General features: G+C 32.8%; 3 protein-coding genes across 4 annotated transcripts; 1 reads left to right on the forward strand and 2 right to left on the reverse strand.

Moving 5' to 3' along the window:
* Nucleotides 1-2,335: 2,335 nt before the first annotated feature.
* LOC126971641 (uncharacterized) lies at nucleotides 2,336-5,170 on the forward strand. The gene is made up of 2 exons (XM_050818004.1): nucleotides 2,336-2,825; nucleotides 3,960-5,170. Exons 1-2 carry the CDS (start codon nucleotides 2,638-2,640, stop codon nucleotides 4,837-4,839), a joined length of 1,068 nt encoding a protein of 355 aa, XP_050673961.1. The 5' UTR covers nucleotides 2,336-2,637; the 3' UTR covers nucleotides 4,840-5,170.
* Nucleotides 2,862-5,293, reverse strand: LOC126971677 (uncharacterized). Its single transcript, XM_050818067.1, has 2 exons — nucleotides 5,107-5,293; nucleotides 2,862-3,639 (listed from the first exon to the last, which is right to left on the reverse strand). The coding sequence occupies exons 1-2, from the start codon at nucleotides 5,291-5,293 to the stop codon at nucleotides 3,026-3,028; spliced, it is 801 nt and encodes a 266-aa protein (XP_050674024.1). The 3' UTR covers nucleotides 2,862-3,025.
* An 866-nt stretch (nucleotides 5,294-6,159) lies between these two features.
* On the reverse strand, nucleotides 6,160-17,670 carry LOC126971547 (rab3 GTPase-activating protein regulatory subunit). Of its 2 annotated transcripts, none has more exons than XM_050817840.1 (9): nucleotides 17,460-17,670; nucleotides 17,175-17,386; nucleotides 16,850-17,099; nucleotides 15,564-15,726; nucleotides 12,895-13,044; nucleotides 12,099-12,348; nucleotides 9,496-12,018; nucleotides 9,217-9,414; nucleotides 6,160-6,479 (listed from the first exon to the last, which is right to left on the reverse strand). In XM_050817840.1, exons 1-9 carry the CDS (start codon nucleotides 17,536-17,538, stop codon nucleotides 6,303-6,305), a joined length of 4,002 nt encoding a protein of 1,333 aa, XP_050673797.1. In that variant the 5' UTR covers nucleotides 17,539-17,670; the 3' UTR covers nucleotides 6,160-6,302. The 2 variants fall into 2 exon arrangements, with proteins under 2 accessions (XP_050673797.1, XP_050673795.1); XM_050817838.1 differs by having other exon boundaries at nucleotides 15,564-15,735.
* Nucleotides 17,671-18,153: the final 483 nt, after the last annotated feature.

The following is an 18,153-nucleotide window of genomic DNA, read 5'->3' on the forward strand; positions in this document are numbered from 1 at the left end:
ATCTCCGAATTTTAAGCGATAACAATGTTCTTTTTTTAAAGAATTGAATAGAATTAGTACTTTTCTAAAACTGAAACCGAACAATTTTTCAATTTATTATGTAAATTTTGAATAAACAAAGGAAAACCAGTAAAATAAATGCCTATTTGCTTAGCTTAGCCACATGACCAACACAAATAATGTAGGGTTGGTGGTAGCGTTTACAATCCTAGTCAGTGCGCGCCTTAAGAATTGATTTTCATATAAGGCCCGGTATGAGAAAAATATAGAGAGTAAAACCCACTCAGCAAATGGCATAGTAACATTTTTGGTGCGCATCATTTCTCGCGCACCTTTCACTTTCTTGTATTTTGAAGCTTTATTATATTAATGAAATTGATTTATTATTATATTATACTTTCATAAAGTTAAGTGAAAATTCTATAAATTATGGAAGAAAGTGGTGTAAATAATAGTGCCGGAAAATCTGATAAGCACGTGGGTACTACAACAGTAGCGGCACGCTATGATCGCCGTTTTGACGTTTGTCCACTCATGAAGTTTCGTATTAATTAATAATTACATTGAAGGAGCAAATTACTGTTCTTTATTGTTAATAGTGACGTGCAGGTAGTCATAAAAAAATTATCGAATGTATAATTTTAGGACACAAAATTTATTTATTACATTGATTTCTAAACTATATTAGGGTCAAGAGAACATTTATTTTTTATTTTTATAAGATAATGTCGAAATATAACATTATATCATTCCATGTAAAATATATAAAATCTCACTTAAAAAAGATAAAATAATATTAATTATATTATATAGTAAATAAAGGCATTTTTTTATTTCAGGTAGAGAAAATGCCAACTTTGCTCAAAAGATGAAGTTATAGTATCGCTAGCTTTTCCGAGAAAAAAAAATCTAACAGTGCTCCTCGCTCTGAAGTAATAAGTGAGTGCTTAGTTGGTAACACGGCTTTATTTAATGTAATATATTAATGCGTCTAAATTATTCCTAAAGTTAATTTTTAATAAGTGTTACTTCAATCGCGCGTAAAGATTACACGCATACACTATTTTTTAATTATGTTACATATAATTAAATTAGAATCACTTTTATGGATTTTTAAAAGTAAACAATGAAATATAAAAGTAATATTAAACCTTTATTATTATCAAGAAATTTTGTCACAAGAATCTATATCGCAATTAAATTGCGACAATTTAGATTAATTTAAAAAGGTAGGTACGTATTTTAATTATTTAAAGATGTTTTTAAATTACCTTTAACAAGCAAAGTAAGAAATGTAAATATCCCAACATACGATAGTTGTTATAGACTATGTATGTTGTATGAATGTGTGTAAGCACACTTTTCTCCTTAGTCGTATGTCAAGTGCCACTGTCTAATAAATAAGCTAATGGACTTGAGTTTAATATAAGCATACCTACTATTATTAAATAAAATGAAAAAAAGTTACCTAAAAACTATTAATATACCTACGCTGATGAAATCTAGTATTGTCAATAATAAGAAATGTATAAAATTTAATACTATAGTAAGGCGATACTATATCTATTAAATTAGAGTGACTACAAATTTAAACAAAAATACCTTTTGCAAACCGCAACGCGGTGATACATGATGACAAAATTTATCCATCCATACAACAAAATTATTTAAATAAAACATGGTTGTCTGAGCGAACAATTTTGGTTACAAAAAATGCAGTAAAACGAATAAATGAAAAAATACAGGAAATGATACCGGGAGAGGAAAAAATCTATAAATCAATAGATACAATGATGAATCAATATGAAAGTTTAAACTTTCCAACGGAATTTTTAAATTCATTAAACCCACCTGGTATGCCTTCTCATGAATTAAAGCTAAAAATTTGATCACCAGTCATATTAATGCGAAATCTTAATACGCCAAAATTGTGCAATGGTACAAGATTATGCGTAAAACAAATTTGAACAACATCATTGAGGCAGAAGTTCTCACTAGCAAAGAAAAAGGAAACTTGGTTTTTATACCAAGAATTCCAATAATTTCGAATGATTTACCATTCTATTTTAAACGGTTACAATTTCCTGTACGATTAGCTTATAGTATGACTATCAATAAGGCGCAAGGTCAGACGTTCCGATTTTGTGGAGTTAATTTAAAAGAATCCTGTTTTTCACATGGTCAACTCTATGTAGCTTTTTCACGCGTAGGACAGAAAGAAAATTTATTTGTTTATGCACCAGAATGCAAAACTGTAAATGTAGTATATAAGAATGTATTTCAATAAAAATGTTTAGGATATCAGTTAATGTTAGATGATAAAAGATATTAATGTCTACTTAGAGCGTGTCCACACGGCGCGTTGCGTTGCGTTGCGTCGTCGCAACGCAAATATTTTGACGCATAGCCGGCCACACGGGCGCTGCAGCGTTACTATGACGCAGTCAACGTTCCGTCGGCGCAGCGGCGACGCACAGTTGCGGCAAGTATTTTGAAAAAAATTCGCAGTCAGTCTATAGCAAATCATGGATCGGAAAAGACGTCTAGCATTGCTCCTATTACTACGTCACCGCCGAAATCGACGCAAGATCACAAGACGGTACTGGATCAGTCCTTTCATTTCATTAAGAAATCGTGATGGACAGTTTTTTTTTTTTAGAATATCGGGAGTTGCTATTAGACGAAAAGAAGTTTTATAATTTTTTTAGAATGAGTGTATCCAGCTTCGAATGTTTATTGAAGTCCTTAGAACCACACATACGAAAAAACTATACTAATATGAGGAATCCAGTGGAACCAGTAGAAATGCTGGGAATCACTTTAAGGTAACTATATAAATATATTTAAGTAATAAAAATATAACAGTTTTTTTGGTTTGTTTAATTAGTAATCAACTCACAAATAATCAGCAATTGTCATAATTTTAAATTTAGACATTATTTAAGAGAGTAATCAACTCACAAATAATCAGCAATTGTCATAATTTTAAATTTAGACATTATTTAAGAGAGATATCATCCAGTAATTACAAATTAGAAAAATCGTATTCAGTTTCTTCACTTGCTTGAGATGTTTCTGGAGATGTAATTGAATTATTAAAATCAGAAATGTATGTACTTTGAAAATTTGCTGTTTGATACCCATATGGTGGTTGGTGAGACGTTGATGGGCCACTCACATATGATGATGTTTGTCCATACCGCATTTCATCTATAATTTGTATAACTTTACTTTGGAAACGGAGAGTTTCTCGGTCGGAAAATTCTTGAATAGATGGCAATATAGCTCTGAAAAAGGACATATGGCGATTTTCCGGCTCCTTGAGAAGTTTTAGTCCTTCTCTTTCAAACTCATCCATTTGCATTGCCCTTTTGCGCGCGACTGGAACATAGCGCGGAGTGTTGTCTGTGGTAATGTCATCATTTGTAGACGTAGATTCATTGTTGATTTCTCTAGGCGAGTCTAAGCTAGATTCGGTGGCATTTTGTTCCACTTTTCTCAAAAAAAGGAGTTGATTGTATAAATGATACTTCTTCAGTTTCGTAGCGCCCGAGCCCGATTTTGATGCTTCTTTTAATTTTTTTGAATATCTGAAGTAATTATCTTTTACACTTCTCCATTTTTTTATTAAATCATTACCTGCAAAACCAATAGTAAACATGATTTAATAATTTATACATAGTGAATTTCTCGATAAAATTTAATGACATATTCAGATATCGTTAACAAACACTATGTGACCGACTCTGGAATCGTGAAAATATAACAGCTGTTACATACAAAAAGCAATACCTACTGAATCAAAATGTATGCAACAGCTGCTATTTTTTTCGCGATTCTAGAATTAATTGGTTACATAGAGAAAGTTATTTGCTATCGATGTCTGAATATGTCAGTATTTTTTTTCGGGTATCTATCTATCTCATAAATGCATATTATAATAATTATTTTCTTTTCAGATACCTAGGAAGTGGAAATTCAATAACTGATTTACATTTCAAATTCAAACGGGGAAAATCTACTATTGCATATATAATACAAAGAGTTTGTCGTGCTATATGGACCAATCTTCTTCGAGACAACATCCCTGAACTGACAACTGAAAGTTTCCAAACAATAGCGAGGGGTTTTGATGTAAAGGCAAATTTTCCTCAATGTGTTGGTGCCATCGACGGCAAACATATCCGCGTGTGTAATCCTGCAAATAGTGGCTCACTTTTTTTTAATTATAAAGCCTTTTTTTCGATTGTGTTGCTAGCTATTGTGGATTCAAATTACAAATTCGTATTTGTCGACATCGGTGCATACGGAAAAGAATGCGATTCAACCATATTACAAAATTCTAAACTGTACGAGCTAATGATTAACAACAACTTACCACTACCTCAACCCCAGCCACTCTCTGGTAGCAATATACCAACCCCGTATGTATTTGTGGGTGACGAAGCTTTTGGACTGAGCAAACATATTATGCGTCCATATGGCGGTCAAAATCTCGACTTACAACAAAAGGTTTTCAATTACCGTCTAAGCAGAGCCAGAAGATATGTCGAATGCGCTTTTGGGATTATGGCTAACAAATGGCGCATTTTTCACAGACCGATAGACGTGTCCTATGACTTCGCTACTGACATTATAAAAGCATGTTGTGTATTACACAATTTTGTCGCTGATCGAGATGGTTTTAGACAAAGAGATAAATTTGCTATAAGTGTTGATGAATTTCTCCCAATACAACCCGTACATGAAGAACAGACAGCACCGAATGTCATAAGACAGCAATATGCGACCTATTTTATGACTAGAGGAACTCTGCCTTGGCAGCTAAATAAGGTATAATTGTATTATGAGGGTTTTCAAGATTTTCTTGCACCGCCAATTCCGCGATCAGTAAAAAAATAATATTTTATACCTACTCAGCGTAGTCTAGGTTAGTTTTGAGCTAAGTAATAAAATAGTACTCACGCTAATCTAAATTCCCTAAGTTTTAAAATTTTAGAGTGTCGAGATATTAATTTTGTACTGATCGCGGAATTGGCGGTGCAAGAAAATCTTGAAAGCCCTCTTAAATAAAAAAAAAAATAAATATCTGTACTGTGAACTCACCAACTTTATTTTTTCGTTCAGCTGTGAAATTCTCGTAATCAGGAAATAAAACTTTTGATATGTCTTCCCAGGCTTTTGTTTTTAAATTTTTATTTTTAAAATCTACGTTTGACTTGTCCCATATAATTTCCCTTTCCTGTATCAATGTAATCAAGTAATCTATGTCAATTTCTTCAATGGTATTCATTTTACCCTGCAAATAAAACTAATTACCCTGCAAATAAAACTAAATACAAAAACGTAAACGTAAAACGAAATGAGCTTCCGTGTATCCTCTCTGTCAACGCACAAGCAACTGAGCGCTGACGCTCCGACGTCGCACGAGTACACCCCCTCCCGCTTCGTCTCGGGGGCTGCTGTCCGTCATGTGTGCGTTGCGACGACGCAGCGCGCCGTGTGAACACCTTGGTTATTTGTATGTAAAACAACGCAGTGGTAGCGCTGCGTCGACGCAACGCTGACGCAACGCGCCGTGTGGACTGGCTCTTAGTCGTAAGATTTTAATGTAAAAATAAGTAAGATCAATAAATTAATAAGAAAAAAATGTGTCTTTTATGTGAAAAAATTGTGAAGTAAGTAGTGATAGATTATTAACATTAACAAATAAGTATACAATTAAAAATGACCCAGCGAAGCGGGTATTCATAGCTAGTATTAAACAATCGAAAAAGTAATCTGTTTTATGAATGTCATACTATGTTATGCTTGTTGCTCTGAGCAACATAAAAAGGGTGCCAGCTCTTTTGAGATGGGGAAGGACAGATGGCCGGTGGGGCAGTAGTCTCCAATGGCGACCACGAGATGGACCGACGGTCTGGTCAAGATCGCCGGAATACATTGTATGAGGGCAGCGCAAGACCAACCAGCAGTGGATGTCTTCCGGCTGATGATGATGATTATATTATTTTATTTGTGATATGATTCATTTCGCTCAGTTTCTGAATGAACATGGGTTCATTATTCATGGGAATAATACGCGGCCCTTTCAATACCGATAAGGATCATTCTAGAATCAAATCTAACAGTGTAGTAGGTAGTCAGAAGAAAAACAGGTCGGTCAAGGATACTTTATTTTTTTGCTTTTATGCCGGTACATTCGACTATTAAACATTATATATGGTTCATATTATTATGCCAATAAATATGTAAGTATTTAAATCTTATTATTTGTACAAAGATAGTATTATGCATAATTATTACAATTTCCTTCTAACTAATATTTCACAGCACTCCACAATAACAGATGCAAGTTTTAATTCCTGCGGATCGCATGAGCCTTCAGTTGTTTTTTTATCAATTAGAGCCAATAATTTTTGTAACACTGATAGAGTTGAGATCAGCGAAGGACTGGACGGTATTGATGAATCAAGTGCCTGCAAATACAATTTAACAATTACAGGTTACATCATTCCTTATTAAAACACGTTATGTGGACCAAATGATAAACTTAGCCTATAATATTAATGTGGCTATTCTTACTTATAAGGCTGATATTTTGACGGAATTTGTAATTCAAATATCTACACTCATAGACAAATTTAAAAGATCGCAAAAGTGTGCATAAAACAAAATATTATAGATATTTGCGACAGTTAAGTCTATTAATTTAGTTTTCACTTATTACTTGTTTGTTTCAAATTACAAAGGTCGAGAAAATTATTGATCAATTAAGAAAATCCCCCAAATGAGGGTAAAAATAAATAATAATAGGAAACTTTTTATTCTATGCATTAGGTCCTAACGTGGGCTATAATAAGTACTTAATATTGCCCCCTTTAGCTCTTCGAACCGTTTCCAATATTCGGCATACCACTATACAAATAATCAAGAAGATCTTTCTTCTTCTAACACGTTTTTAGTATACAAGTTCACTCATGCCACCTACCGGATACTCGGTGTATCACAGATTTAAATACTCGTAATGTTACGGCCAAGTGGTTGTAGGTGTGCCCAGTTTCAATGAAAAGCAACTTGATTTTGGCATTCTCAGTTTATGTGGCGTAATGATTCGCACAAACAAGGTAATCAAGGAAAATAAAAAATCAAACCACAATTCATAACATAACATCACATAAAGGTTTATTCTCGGAGCAATTATCAAGCCTGGAGAAGTAACAATAAGTTGAGCTATACAGATACACTGAAAAGAGACATTTTTCACCATGGCTGTATTGAAATAAAAAATAATAATTTGACGCAATTTTATTTAATCTTGTTTCCAAGTCTGCTGACAATCGAGTTTGTGATTTAATGTACTCTTTTACAGCGACAAAAAAAATTGTATGTTAATCTTTCCGAAAACACATTTAATCACAAATCCATGGGATGCGTTGCTTATGACTGTAAAAGCCGTAGCAGTGACAAATCAGATAAAGACGTCAAATTAGTCATTTCACACGTTAGGATTTTGAGCTACTTTTGATAATAAAATATTGAATTTACTGTGTGAAAAATATGCTAAAATTTGGTTTCATTGTGTTATGCAGTCATATTTTCATTATCGTTACGATCGTAGTATACAGTACTTTTAATACGAATACGTATAACTCTGGAAGTATTTTTTTATCGATTATATCAATTCATTTGTTTTTGTGTAGGTTTCCGGTGGATGGAAAATTGAGAAGATGTCTGGGTATGGCTCAACAGAGAAAAAATTGGAAGCCTTCAATACTTTTTCGGCTTTGCTCAAAACATTGTGATTCAAATTGTTATTTGGAGAGCAAGAAAAGAAAAGTTATTTTCAGAGATGCCGTGTGAACCATATTGTGAAGTTGTTGCCCTGTTCAAAATATACGCCACCTATCATTTCTAAGTTTTATTTTTTGCGTTTTTTCTTTTCAAGTTTAGTTATTATTTCACCGGAATGTCTCATTAAGATTGGTTCAAACATCCTGGAGACTACTCAGAATAAACAAACAGACAGCCAAAATTATTTTATTTAATGTTAGTTTGTTATTGAAACAATTTTATTTATTTGTAAACTACTGGTTCATACTTACGAAGATTATTGTGAAACAATCATAAACCTCTTCACAACGTCTCAACAAGTTAAAAGCATTGCAGCAGTGTAGAAGTTAAAACGAAAACTTGCATCACTAAAAAGTATTGTGAGTTAAAATCCAAAAAAAAATTTAGGTAAAAAAGTTATCGACCTTGGCTTTTAATAAACCTATATATTTATGAATTCTAAATTAATTTTGTTTGTCATTCAACTGCAGCTTTAGCTGGCGGCCAGCAGACGGAATCTTCTATTTAGCAATAATACTTCTTCAATTAATAATTAATTTTGTTTTCTAAATGTCATCTAGAGGTTTAAAACCTTGTTAGTTTTGTGTTTAGTTTTAAGTGATTGTTAAACACTGTATACAGTTTAAATGTTAAATGTGTAATATGTATAGCCCTGGGCTTAATAATAGATAATATTATACTCAATAAAAGTTCTAAGTAAAAATAAGTTCTTATAAATAAAATTTCGTATTAAAAATTAGAATGTTATTGGTTGTATTATTTATAGCCTCACAAGCAAATAAAGACTTTTTCCCTATAATCCATATATTCAATCTTAATATTATAAAATGTGATAGCATTAATTTAACCCCAGCTAGGTTTTTTGTTGCCATGTTTCTTTATTCTTTCTTATATTCACACTTTTTTGTCGATATTAAAGTGGCAAGCACTACCTTACTGAAATAAAGAAACGGCTACATATGAAATGAATCCCAAGTTGATTTCCGTATGTCATCTCTTTCTATCGCACTACTAGGTGTATTTGTGGAAAGAGAACCACTACATAGAAAATATTCAATTAAAGGCTTGATAATTTATCCGAGGATTTATTATGTTTGTGGCAAGTGAGCACAATAATAACAACAAGAGAAATCAAACAGGTTGCTTGCATTCCGCTAAATTTGTCCATGAGTGTATATTAGTTTCCAGTCCATTTGATTATGGTACAAAATATCAGTAGGTATTAAATTGAAATTTTAAAATTTAAAGTCTATCAACTTAAGTTAGAACTTAACTAATCCTAAGCACGTTATGTTAGAAAAATGTTCAGAATTCCGATAAATTGATTAAATCTAAAAATGGTTACACAAAGTCTTTACAAACCGTCGTCTGAAGTCGTTTGTAAATTTGCGGAGGTACCGAAACGATCCACTCTGATGGGTTTGGTGTGTTTTCAAGATCCCTCTTTAATCTTTGTATTGTAATGGCAACTAATGGCGACAACAAATCGGATGGATCCAATATTAATCCCAATTTGTTTTCCACCAGCGCGTCGTACCCTAAGTGATACAAACCAATAACCTAAAAAATAGTAAATTACTTGTATGAGGCCATATTTTCACACTATATTGAATTACATAAATGCGTATTCTTTTGTCTTACATGTTGCCTTCTGACGAAGTTGACATCGATATTCCAACATTCGGCTAAGCATGATACATTATCAATCCAATTGAGGCATTCATCATCATTGTATACTATATTTTCACCTTGAGTATTGACGCAGCTTATTGTTTCTATTGCCGCTCGTATAAGCTTGGTTAAATACTTCTTCCGAGGAACTGTCAATTTCTCTGATGGTTGAAGATTTAGCTCTCTGTGCGCACTTCCCACTAAGGAGTCAAATATGTACTGGTAGTCAATATCATACAATGTATCTAAGGGTTTGGAAAACTTAACGTTAAAGTAACACTGATAATATATTGTACACGATATTTGATGATTTAGCTTTAGAATTTCACTATTAACATTCACAGATTCCTGAGCAACCTCAACCAATGACGGTAGACTTTCGTCCCAGATTTTTTCGAATTCAATCACTTCTTTTTCCTGTATGCGGGAATTGATTAAACATTTGTAAAATTCCGCTAAAAATTTTGTTGAATTTTCAAAAAACAGTAATAGGGCGTCGCAGTTAAACCCCACTTCTTGCTCACAAAATTGATCCTTTGGCAGTTTGCCTATCTTGTTTATCAAACGACAATTTATTTCAAATATTTGTTTTAAATATGTCGACCATATAATGGAAAACAAGCCCAATTGTAAGTGTGTATTGGATATGCTTACAAGACACTGGATCAAAGCGGATAGTATTTCAGTATTTTTTACATTCTTTTGCCACGCGACTGCATATTCCCAACACATATTAGCAATTATGTAATCAGTCTTTGTACTCAATGGAAATTGTCGCCTAAGAAGGGACAACCATTTAAATATTTTAGGATTGTCATCAATACATTGCCGATTATTTTCCATTAAGACGTATGAAGCTGGATCATCACTTTCTTTAAAGTCATCGTTAGTATTGGCAATAGCAGTGCTCGACATGTCAAAAGTATTCATTAACTCATTAGCAATAATTGCTTCAGGCGGCGTCCCCATATTACACAACCATTTTGCTATCAATTCAGTAACAGAGCCTTTTCCTCTTGTGTAAATAAATTTAAAATTTATTTTAATATCATCAAGTTGCACTTTTGGCATGGCCTTACCGTTGTAAGATTCTTTGAATATTAATATTATACTTAATATAGAAATATCTTCAAGTTTACCAATCAATATTTGCCATTTCGCATTTTCAGCTGTAACCGACTCCCAAGTACCATCCGATCCCTCAGATTCAATTATTTTAACTACCGCTTTACAAACCATCGCTATGATCATACTTCTTAAGGGACACGGCATATCGATAATCATTACCCTGATACTTTCCCACCATGGAGATATTTCATTGTACGTTATATTCTTTGCTTCAGTATTAGATTGACAAATGTAATACAATATTTTAATTACATTTTCGATAAGGTCAATGTTAATTTCTTCTAACGGCATGTTCATCACATGTAAAAGAACAAGTTTTATGATATCCTTAGAATTAATTAAGCTCTTTTTAAGAAAATACGACAGTTTGTTTACATAATTTAGCTGCATAATTGATGCAAATATGTTAGATGCTACATTAAATAATTTTTCTTCGGATATATTTGTTTTAAGAGAAATACATTTGCTTGTTTTATCTAAAACAAAACAGGAAATGAATTCTTGGTACTCATTACTTCGACTATCAGCAAATGTTACTCTTGCGTGCTGATATTCTTTGTAATCCTTTTCTTGGGCTAACATGAGTAACCTTTCTAACACACAACTATCGTCTTCCAAAAGATGAAATTCAATGATTTCACCATCTGTTATACTTCTTTCGGTTATATCCAGATCATCGTTATAAGAAACATCATAATGAATTCTAATTTTATCGACTAATCTTTCAATGTCCTCTGTGTTATCTTCTCCTTTTATATACCGGTAAAATAAACTTGTAAGAACCAAATTAATAACATATTCTTTATTTTTTTCATCGATTGAGTTCTCAGAGAATACACTATCCCAAATAATGTCTATGCAATTCATTACGACTTTATTAAATGAATTGAAATGCTTGATTAAAATCTCTAAGCAGTGCCTCTTTATTTCTACTGTCTTCAACTTTGAAACACTCTGAATGATTTCTTCCATTACTTCATCGTCATTACTTAATCTTTTCAAAATTTCACGCATTCCTCGTAAAATATGTAAATCCTTAGATCTGTCCAAATGTTCACCCTCGAGGGAATAGTAAAATGGAATATTGAATTTTTTTATTTTCCCATCTGGATCTAAAAGCACACACTGAAACTCGGGCAGATTAAGTTTTTTATGAGTATAACTTTTATGCGCACCTACTAAACCACATGTATTGTATATGAGTTTACCATTTTTTGTTGCTGTAAATACTGCAACTCTATTGCCTCTTTGCATTAATCTTATATCTACAAGTCCTTTCTTAGGATTATAAATTACTAAAAACACTGCTCTTTTGATGTCTTTTACAACTGATAGCTGGGGTTTTTTGGCATCAGAATCAAAGAGCTGAAATTAATATCATTCATCAATGAATTATACAACAATAATATAGATATCAAAGTTAAATTCACGATAATGATACGAACTTGTATAAAAGAACATTGCGCATCCCTACATCCTTTAAACAATCTTATTAGATATCCTTTATTAATATCTAGGACGGCAACTCGCCCTAGATTATCTGTGATAGCAGCTAGTCTTCTATCAAGTGAAATAACAACTGAATTTCCATTTCGTTGGGAATCATACAGTCCATTACGCATCATCAGAGCCTCGGCACGTATAAGTGGTTCAGTGTTGGTAGCTGCTGTCTCCGTGGATCCACCAAGCCAGCCTCTATTTAAATAAATGTTAGTGTAAAAATATGTAGGTATGATACTTGTAAACGACAATTAACATAATTTTTATTGTTTGCAAATAATAATTTGTAAATGTTTTCAACTGGGCTATGAGGGTCAACTGTACTACGGAAACTGTGCAAGAGCCTCTCCCCACAGACCAAAACCATACATTCATGCTCTCCGAGATGCTAGCTCCTTATGGCGTCAACTGCTCTGCATTTACCCAGGCTACAATATGATTAATGCATCTTATTCACATCAGATTCTGCTTTTTTGCGGACTTACAACTAAGCCTATGTAGATATTTAGTTAGTCTGCAACAGTAGGTAGTTATCACCTTGGTAAGTGTTGTTATATATAGCCTCTGATCAGAGAGATCAATCATTTCGGAGTTATTTTTTTCGAGGCATTTTAGAAGTATCTTTAAATATCTATTGTTTGTTGAACATTCCAATGAACGAGCAAAAAATATGAATGTAATTAAAATTAGCATTTTGATAATTAATATAATGTATCAACAATAAAAGAAATTTAAACTTACGGTAGTGCAGATTTTATTTTGTTTGCGACAGCTCTAGCAACATCTTGCAATGGTGGGGCAGTTCCTCCTTCAACAGCGTAATGAAAACCAACATATGGTGCCTCACCAGCAGCAACTATCAATGAGTTCACTGGAGGCACTGAACGATACCTGAAAAAAATTACTAATATTTGCAGCATTTAAACAAAATAATATTTTAGATTTTTTAGGTCTGTATTCTAAAAGAATTTTCAACACGTGATCCGTTTTCAAGTGTCTCTTTAATGCACAGTTATGAAAAAATCCAACTTTATCGTTTGTGGAATATGACTACACTATAAATATGCTCAATGGCTGAATCAAGAGGTCAAGTCCGTAAACAGTCCAGTGGAGATAACTTACTATGAGTATTGAGTACACTATTTTTTTCTACCAAATTTAGACATAATAACATAGACTTTCTTAACAATTTGTAAGGTTTTTAAAGTGATAACCCTCACTTCTGGAATTAGTACACAGATAAAATTTTAAAAGCAAATTTTATGAATGATGCCCTCTGGCCACAACCTGAGAGTTGAAAAAGGCATACAAGATTTTATGACGATACGTCACTCGAACGGTTAGCTTAGTTGGAGGAGCACTCGCACGGAACGCGAGAGGTCGTGGGTTCGGCGCCCGCATCGTACATAAAATTTTGTTTTCAAATTTTATCTGTGTATTAATCCCAGAAGTGAGGGTCCTTTAAGTGGGACTTCACTTTAAAAACATATTGTTTAGATTTACAAGAGCGACATCTCAAGTCAATTTCCTAATATGCAAATATTGGGGTTATCAACTGTAAAGTAGATCCTGTAGTCATCTAGTGGCTTCATAGCCACAACATGAGAGTTGAACAAAGCATGCAAGATTTTATGACGATACGTCGCTCGAACGGTTAGCTTAGTTGGAAGAGCACTCGCTCGGAACGCGAGAGGTCGTGGGTTCGAGTCCTGTATCGTTCATAAAATTTTGTTTTCTAATATTATTTGTATAGACTTTCTTATTCTTTATTTATTATTTTTTAGTCAGTTAACCTGAAGTACAACTGTTATATTATTATTATTATTTATAAACAAAAATATATATATATATATTATAAATGACCAGAGATTGGAACTTGTGGACACCACAGTCGTCTTGGGTATCATGGTAGATAAAAAGCTATAGTGGGGTCCACATATTGCCCAACTAGCAGATAGACTCAGCTCTGGAGCAGTCAGAAAGCTTAGAGGGTACATGAATGTTGTTACTGCTAGATTGATTATGATCCATAATTGTGGACATCTCGCAGGACCGATCGTCATGGATTTCTTTGAGGGAGGCCTTTGTCCAGCAGTGGACATTTTTCGGCTGATGATGAGTTATTCTCCTAACATCATGCAAGCATAGAACAGTGTTTTGCTGAGGGGTCATGCTGCTGATATTGATATAGTGTTTGCTCTGCAAAAGAGAGCTGTTCCTGCTATAATATATCACTTTGGTTATTGACAGTCAATATATCACTTTGGTAAAGATATAAATATTATGACTGTTCATTGTATGTATGAAAAATTTAATTTACATTCACAAAAATGACCTTCTTGCTCTAAATAGCAATATTCATTATTATAATTTATAACACAAGAAATAAGGAATTGCTTGTAACTAATTCTAGTAGGCTTCATAGGGTACATAATATTTTTAAGGGTTAATGTAAACATTTTTATAATAAAGTCCAAGCCCCTGATTAGGCATTAACTATAAATAAATGTTTTAATAAAAATGTCTCTGTCATAAATCCTACTACTCCACTGGTGAATATTTAAGTGATTGGACAGCTTGAAAATAATCTTAATCTAGTTGATTAAGATTATTTTGTAGCAATAACAATGGCATTACAATATTGTGTATTTTATTTAAAAAAAATTAACAAAAAATCAACCGACTTCAAAAACACTATTCCAAAACAATATCGTCATCTACCATAACATAGTAATGTTATGGTAGATGACTTAAATATCCGGATAGCATAAAAAAGATTCGGCCGCGTATCGTTAATTTGCTCCTAAGAATTGAAGAGTTCCGTTACTTTGTCATAGATTCCGTAATCAGAACCTAACCAAACTCTCACCAACCTATCTTTGAAGTATATCCTTTCCAATAAAAAAAGAATCATTGAAATCAGTTGGCGCGATATTGAGTTATTCGTAAATTTATCATCCACTTTGCTATATGTATGTACAGCAAATTTAAGACTTTTATGGTTTTCTCATGGATGTGGGTGCGATCGTGTGGCGGTGATCATTTATCACCAGGTGACCTGTACGCTCGTTTGTCCTCCTATTCCATAAAAAAAAATGGATGCCATTGTCAGATCTGGACCAATTACAATGGGACCACACGGGAAGCACCAGCTTTTAAATAAAAAAGAATTATCAAAATTGGTTCACCCAGTCGAAAGTTTTGAGGTAACAAACATAAAAAAAATACTGACAAATTAAGAACCTTTTTTGAAGTCGGTTAAAAAGAGCACAAAATAAGAATGCGGGGAGAGTTTCTTGCGCCGCTTCTTGTCTTTCAGAGCGCAGGTAGTGTTGGAAGTGATATCAAAAATAATTCTAAAGGAAACAATTTTGAGAAATAAGATGCCTTTCAAAAATCCATATACTCACCAAACTTCATATCCGCCATAGACTGAAGCAGCTAATAAGTGGTCATATGTGTTCTTTAGATCGAGACCAACAACTGCGGCATCATTTATGCAATCTTGGCCAGAAAATATCCATTTCCGAATTTTAATACTCTTGTTATCAACTGCATAATCTTCTTGAACACCTGCATGGACTGATAAATTATTAAAAAAAAATATCAAAAGGCAAAATAGAGGTGAAATCAGAAAGTAGTCAAATATTAGTATCACCATAACATTTTATCATCTGCATACATCCCCACTGGTAATGCTAACATTAAGTGGGAGATCTTTACAACACTGGTCCAAACACAGAGCCTTGGGGAGTAAGGGATATAGGTTTAAAATACCAAACTGTATAGATTTGAAAGAGCAACATCTCAAGTCAATTTCATAATAATGCAATTATTGGGGTTTGAGCAGGTTATCAACTGTAAAGTAGATCCTGTAGGTGGAGCCACAACCTGAGAGTTGAACAAGACATACTATTGATTTAACAAGATTTTCTATTGATGTCTCACACATACTGTTGGCTCAGGAGGAACCTGGGAGTTGTAGGCTCAAGTCCCAAATCATCCATAAATTTTGAAACAAATCAAATCTATTTCAATGTATTAATTTATCTGTAAGAGTAAATACCTTTATTAAAAACCAAATTGATTATTACGTATAACTGACATATCATCCTGGGAACACAAAGTAGCCCAATTATTATATTTTTCTATTAATTGTTAATTAATTACATTAAATATTATCCTGGATTTTGTTCTTTGATAACCCTGTTATCCTGGTCAAGAGATACCTTCGTTTGAGAAGTACACTGAACACATGTAAACTATAAGTAATTACATACACTGCTATTCCCAGAATAATATAATAGCTGTGTGTTGTAAAAATGCTACTCCTAGCTATCTAAAACATACATGTTAAATATGAGATTCTGGTATGTGGCACTGGTAGGATGCTTCTACACAGACCATATAAAATTGTATAGTATATAGTGTACATTTAAGTAGGCTAAGCAATTTTGTGATTATATCATTTATAAGTTGGGCTAGGAGTTGCTAGTCTAGTCATAACCCCTTTACAAACTGATGAAACTTTTATTATTAAACGTTATTGTCATTCCCAATGGTAATATATATATTTTAATTCTCTATTTACAGCCAGTATATAGGAATGCTCTGATACAAAAACACAAATCATGTTGTAATTTAGCAAATTTAACAGAAAAATTATAAAAACAAAGTTATTATTTTTAAATTTTACCTTTAGCAAGTTGTGCTTTAGCCATCCTTAAGGTTTGAAATAAGCTTGCCCCAGATATTATATAAATGCAATGAGTAAATAAAATGTGAATATCATCAGGCATTGTTCCATATGTTCCAGTATGACATGATATTTTTAAAACTGGTTTTTCATCAAGTTTTTCCATCATTAAGAGATGCCCAGTATTTGAATAGAATCCAACACATCCATTTATAAATCCAACTATCACACAAAACCAATCTGGACCACTCTAAGAAATCAAAAACAAATAAGTATTAAGAAACATCAAATAATACTAACATAATATGCTTTAAGAAGCTTTTACCTGTGATGATTGATGAGTAGGGCATAGTGATAGACAAAGGAGAGTTTTTATTTCCGATGGAAGTGTTCCACTCCATGATATTATGAAAGAATTGGTATCCGTTGAACTAATCCATTGTGTATTCATAAAACATAGTCGGTTTTTATAACCCACAGCCAGAAAATTCCCACAAGATGATAACGATGTAAAGCAGCTGGTGATCCATGTGGAATCTAAAGAGAATATTATGGTTGAGGTATCACATAAGTTAATATAAATTATTAATTGCTTTGTTAAGTAACCTACCATCTCTATCAGAAATGAATAATGTTCTACCTAAACTAGAAATATCACCACAATCTGCTATTTGTTCTACATTACACATTTTTACTAAAAATAAAAACTGATACTTATGACTTAGGTGCTACAAAAGTAACTTAAACTTCCATGGTTTGTTAAAACTTTTATTCTTTCTTGATTTATTATGAAATTAGTAATAACAGTTCATTTCACTGAAGGAGCCTTCTATCAATATCAAATTCAGAATCCGCTGATGTTGACAGTTGACACTTGACTGGTGTAATCACTTTATTCAACTAATCAGTAATCACAGAAAACTTTTGCTTACTTTTGCGTTTAGAAAACTATACTTTTGCGTTTGCGAATCCGACAACAATAAGATATTTTTCGGTAGAGTTTGTAATGAAATGGAGCTAAATCTAACAAAACAAAAAATTGCCACAAATAGATTACTTCTTTATCTCCAGTTAGCGTGAAATTTTTGCTTTGAAATTTTGATATTTTATATCGTAAAAACGATTATCCGTTACCTCTTCACACAAAATTGATGAAATGGGGCTTCATTCAAGATCATTTTTCTGCTACTACTTACATAATTTTGTCTGTTAAAAAATACGAAAGGAATGAACATATAATATTTTCAAAAACACGGGAAATAAATTTGTGAATACGTTATAAATAATCTCAGAAAAAAATGAAC

The sequence above is a fragment of the Leptidea sinapis genome, chromosome 24, assembly GCF_905404315.1.
Source record: "Leptidea sinapis chromosome 24, ilLepSina1.1, whole genome shotgun sequence".
NCBI lineage: Eukaryota > Metazoa > Arthropoda > Insecta > Lepidoptera > Pieridae > Leptidea > Leptidea sinapis.

What these genes read in the sequence shown, in the direction of transcription:
- LOC126971641 (XM_050818004.1), top strand. Translation starts at nt 2,638, where the DNA reads ATGGACAGTTTTTTTTTTTTAGAATATCGGGAGTTGCTATTAGACGAA. An exon ending in ATGCTGGGAATCACTTTAAG is followed by an intron (nt 2,826 to 3,959) that starts GTAACTATATAA and finishes TTTTCTTTTCAG; the next exon opens with ATACCTAGGAAGTGGAAATT.
- LOC126971547 (XM_050817838.1), bottom strand. Translation starts at nt 17,538, where the DNA reads ATGTGTAATGTAGAACAAATAGCAGATTGTGGTGATATTTCTAGTTTA. An exon ending in CTACTCATCAATCATCACAG is followed by an intron (nt 17,100 to 17,174) that starts GTAAAAGCTTCT and finishes TTGATTTCTTAG; the next exon opens with AGTGGTCCAGATTGGTTTTG. An exon ending in TATGGCGGATATGAAGTTTG is followed by an intron (nt 13,045 to 15,563) that starts GTGAGTATATGG and finishes AATTTTTTTCAG; the next exon opens with GTATCGTTCAGTGCCTCCAG.
- LOC126971677 (XM_050818067.1), bottom strand. Translation starts at nt 5,293, where the DNA reads ATGAATACCATTGAAGAAATTGACATAGATTACTTGATTACATTGATA. An exon ending in TGAACGAAAAAATAAAGTTG is followed by an intron (nt 3,640 to 5,106) that starts GTGAGTTCACAG and finishes TTGGTTTTGCAG; the next exon opens with GTAATGATTTAATAAAAAAA.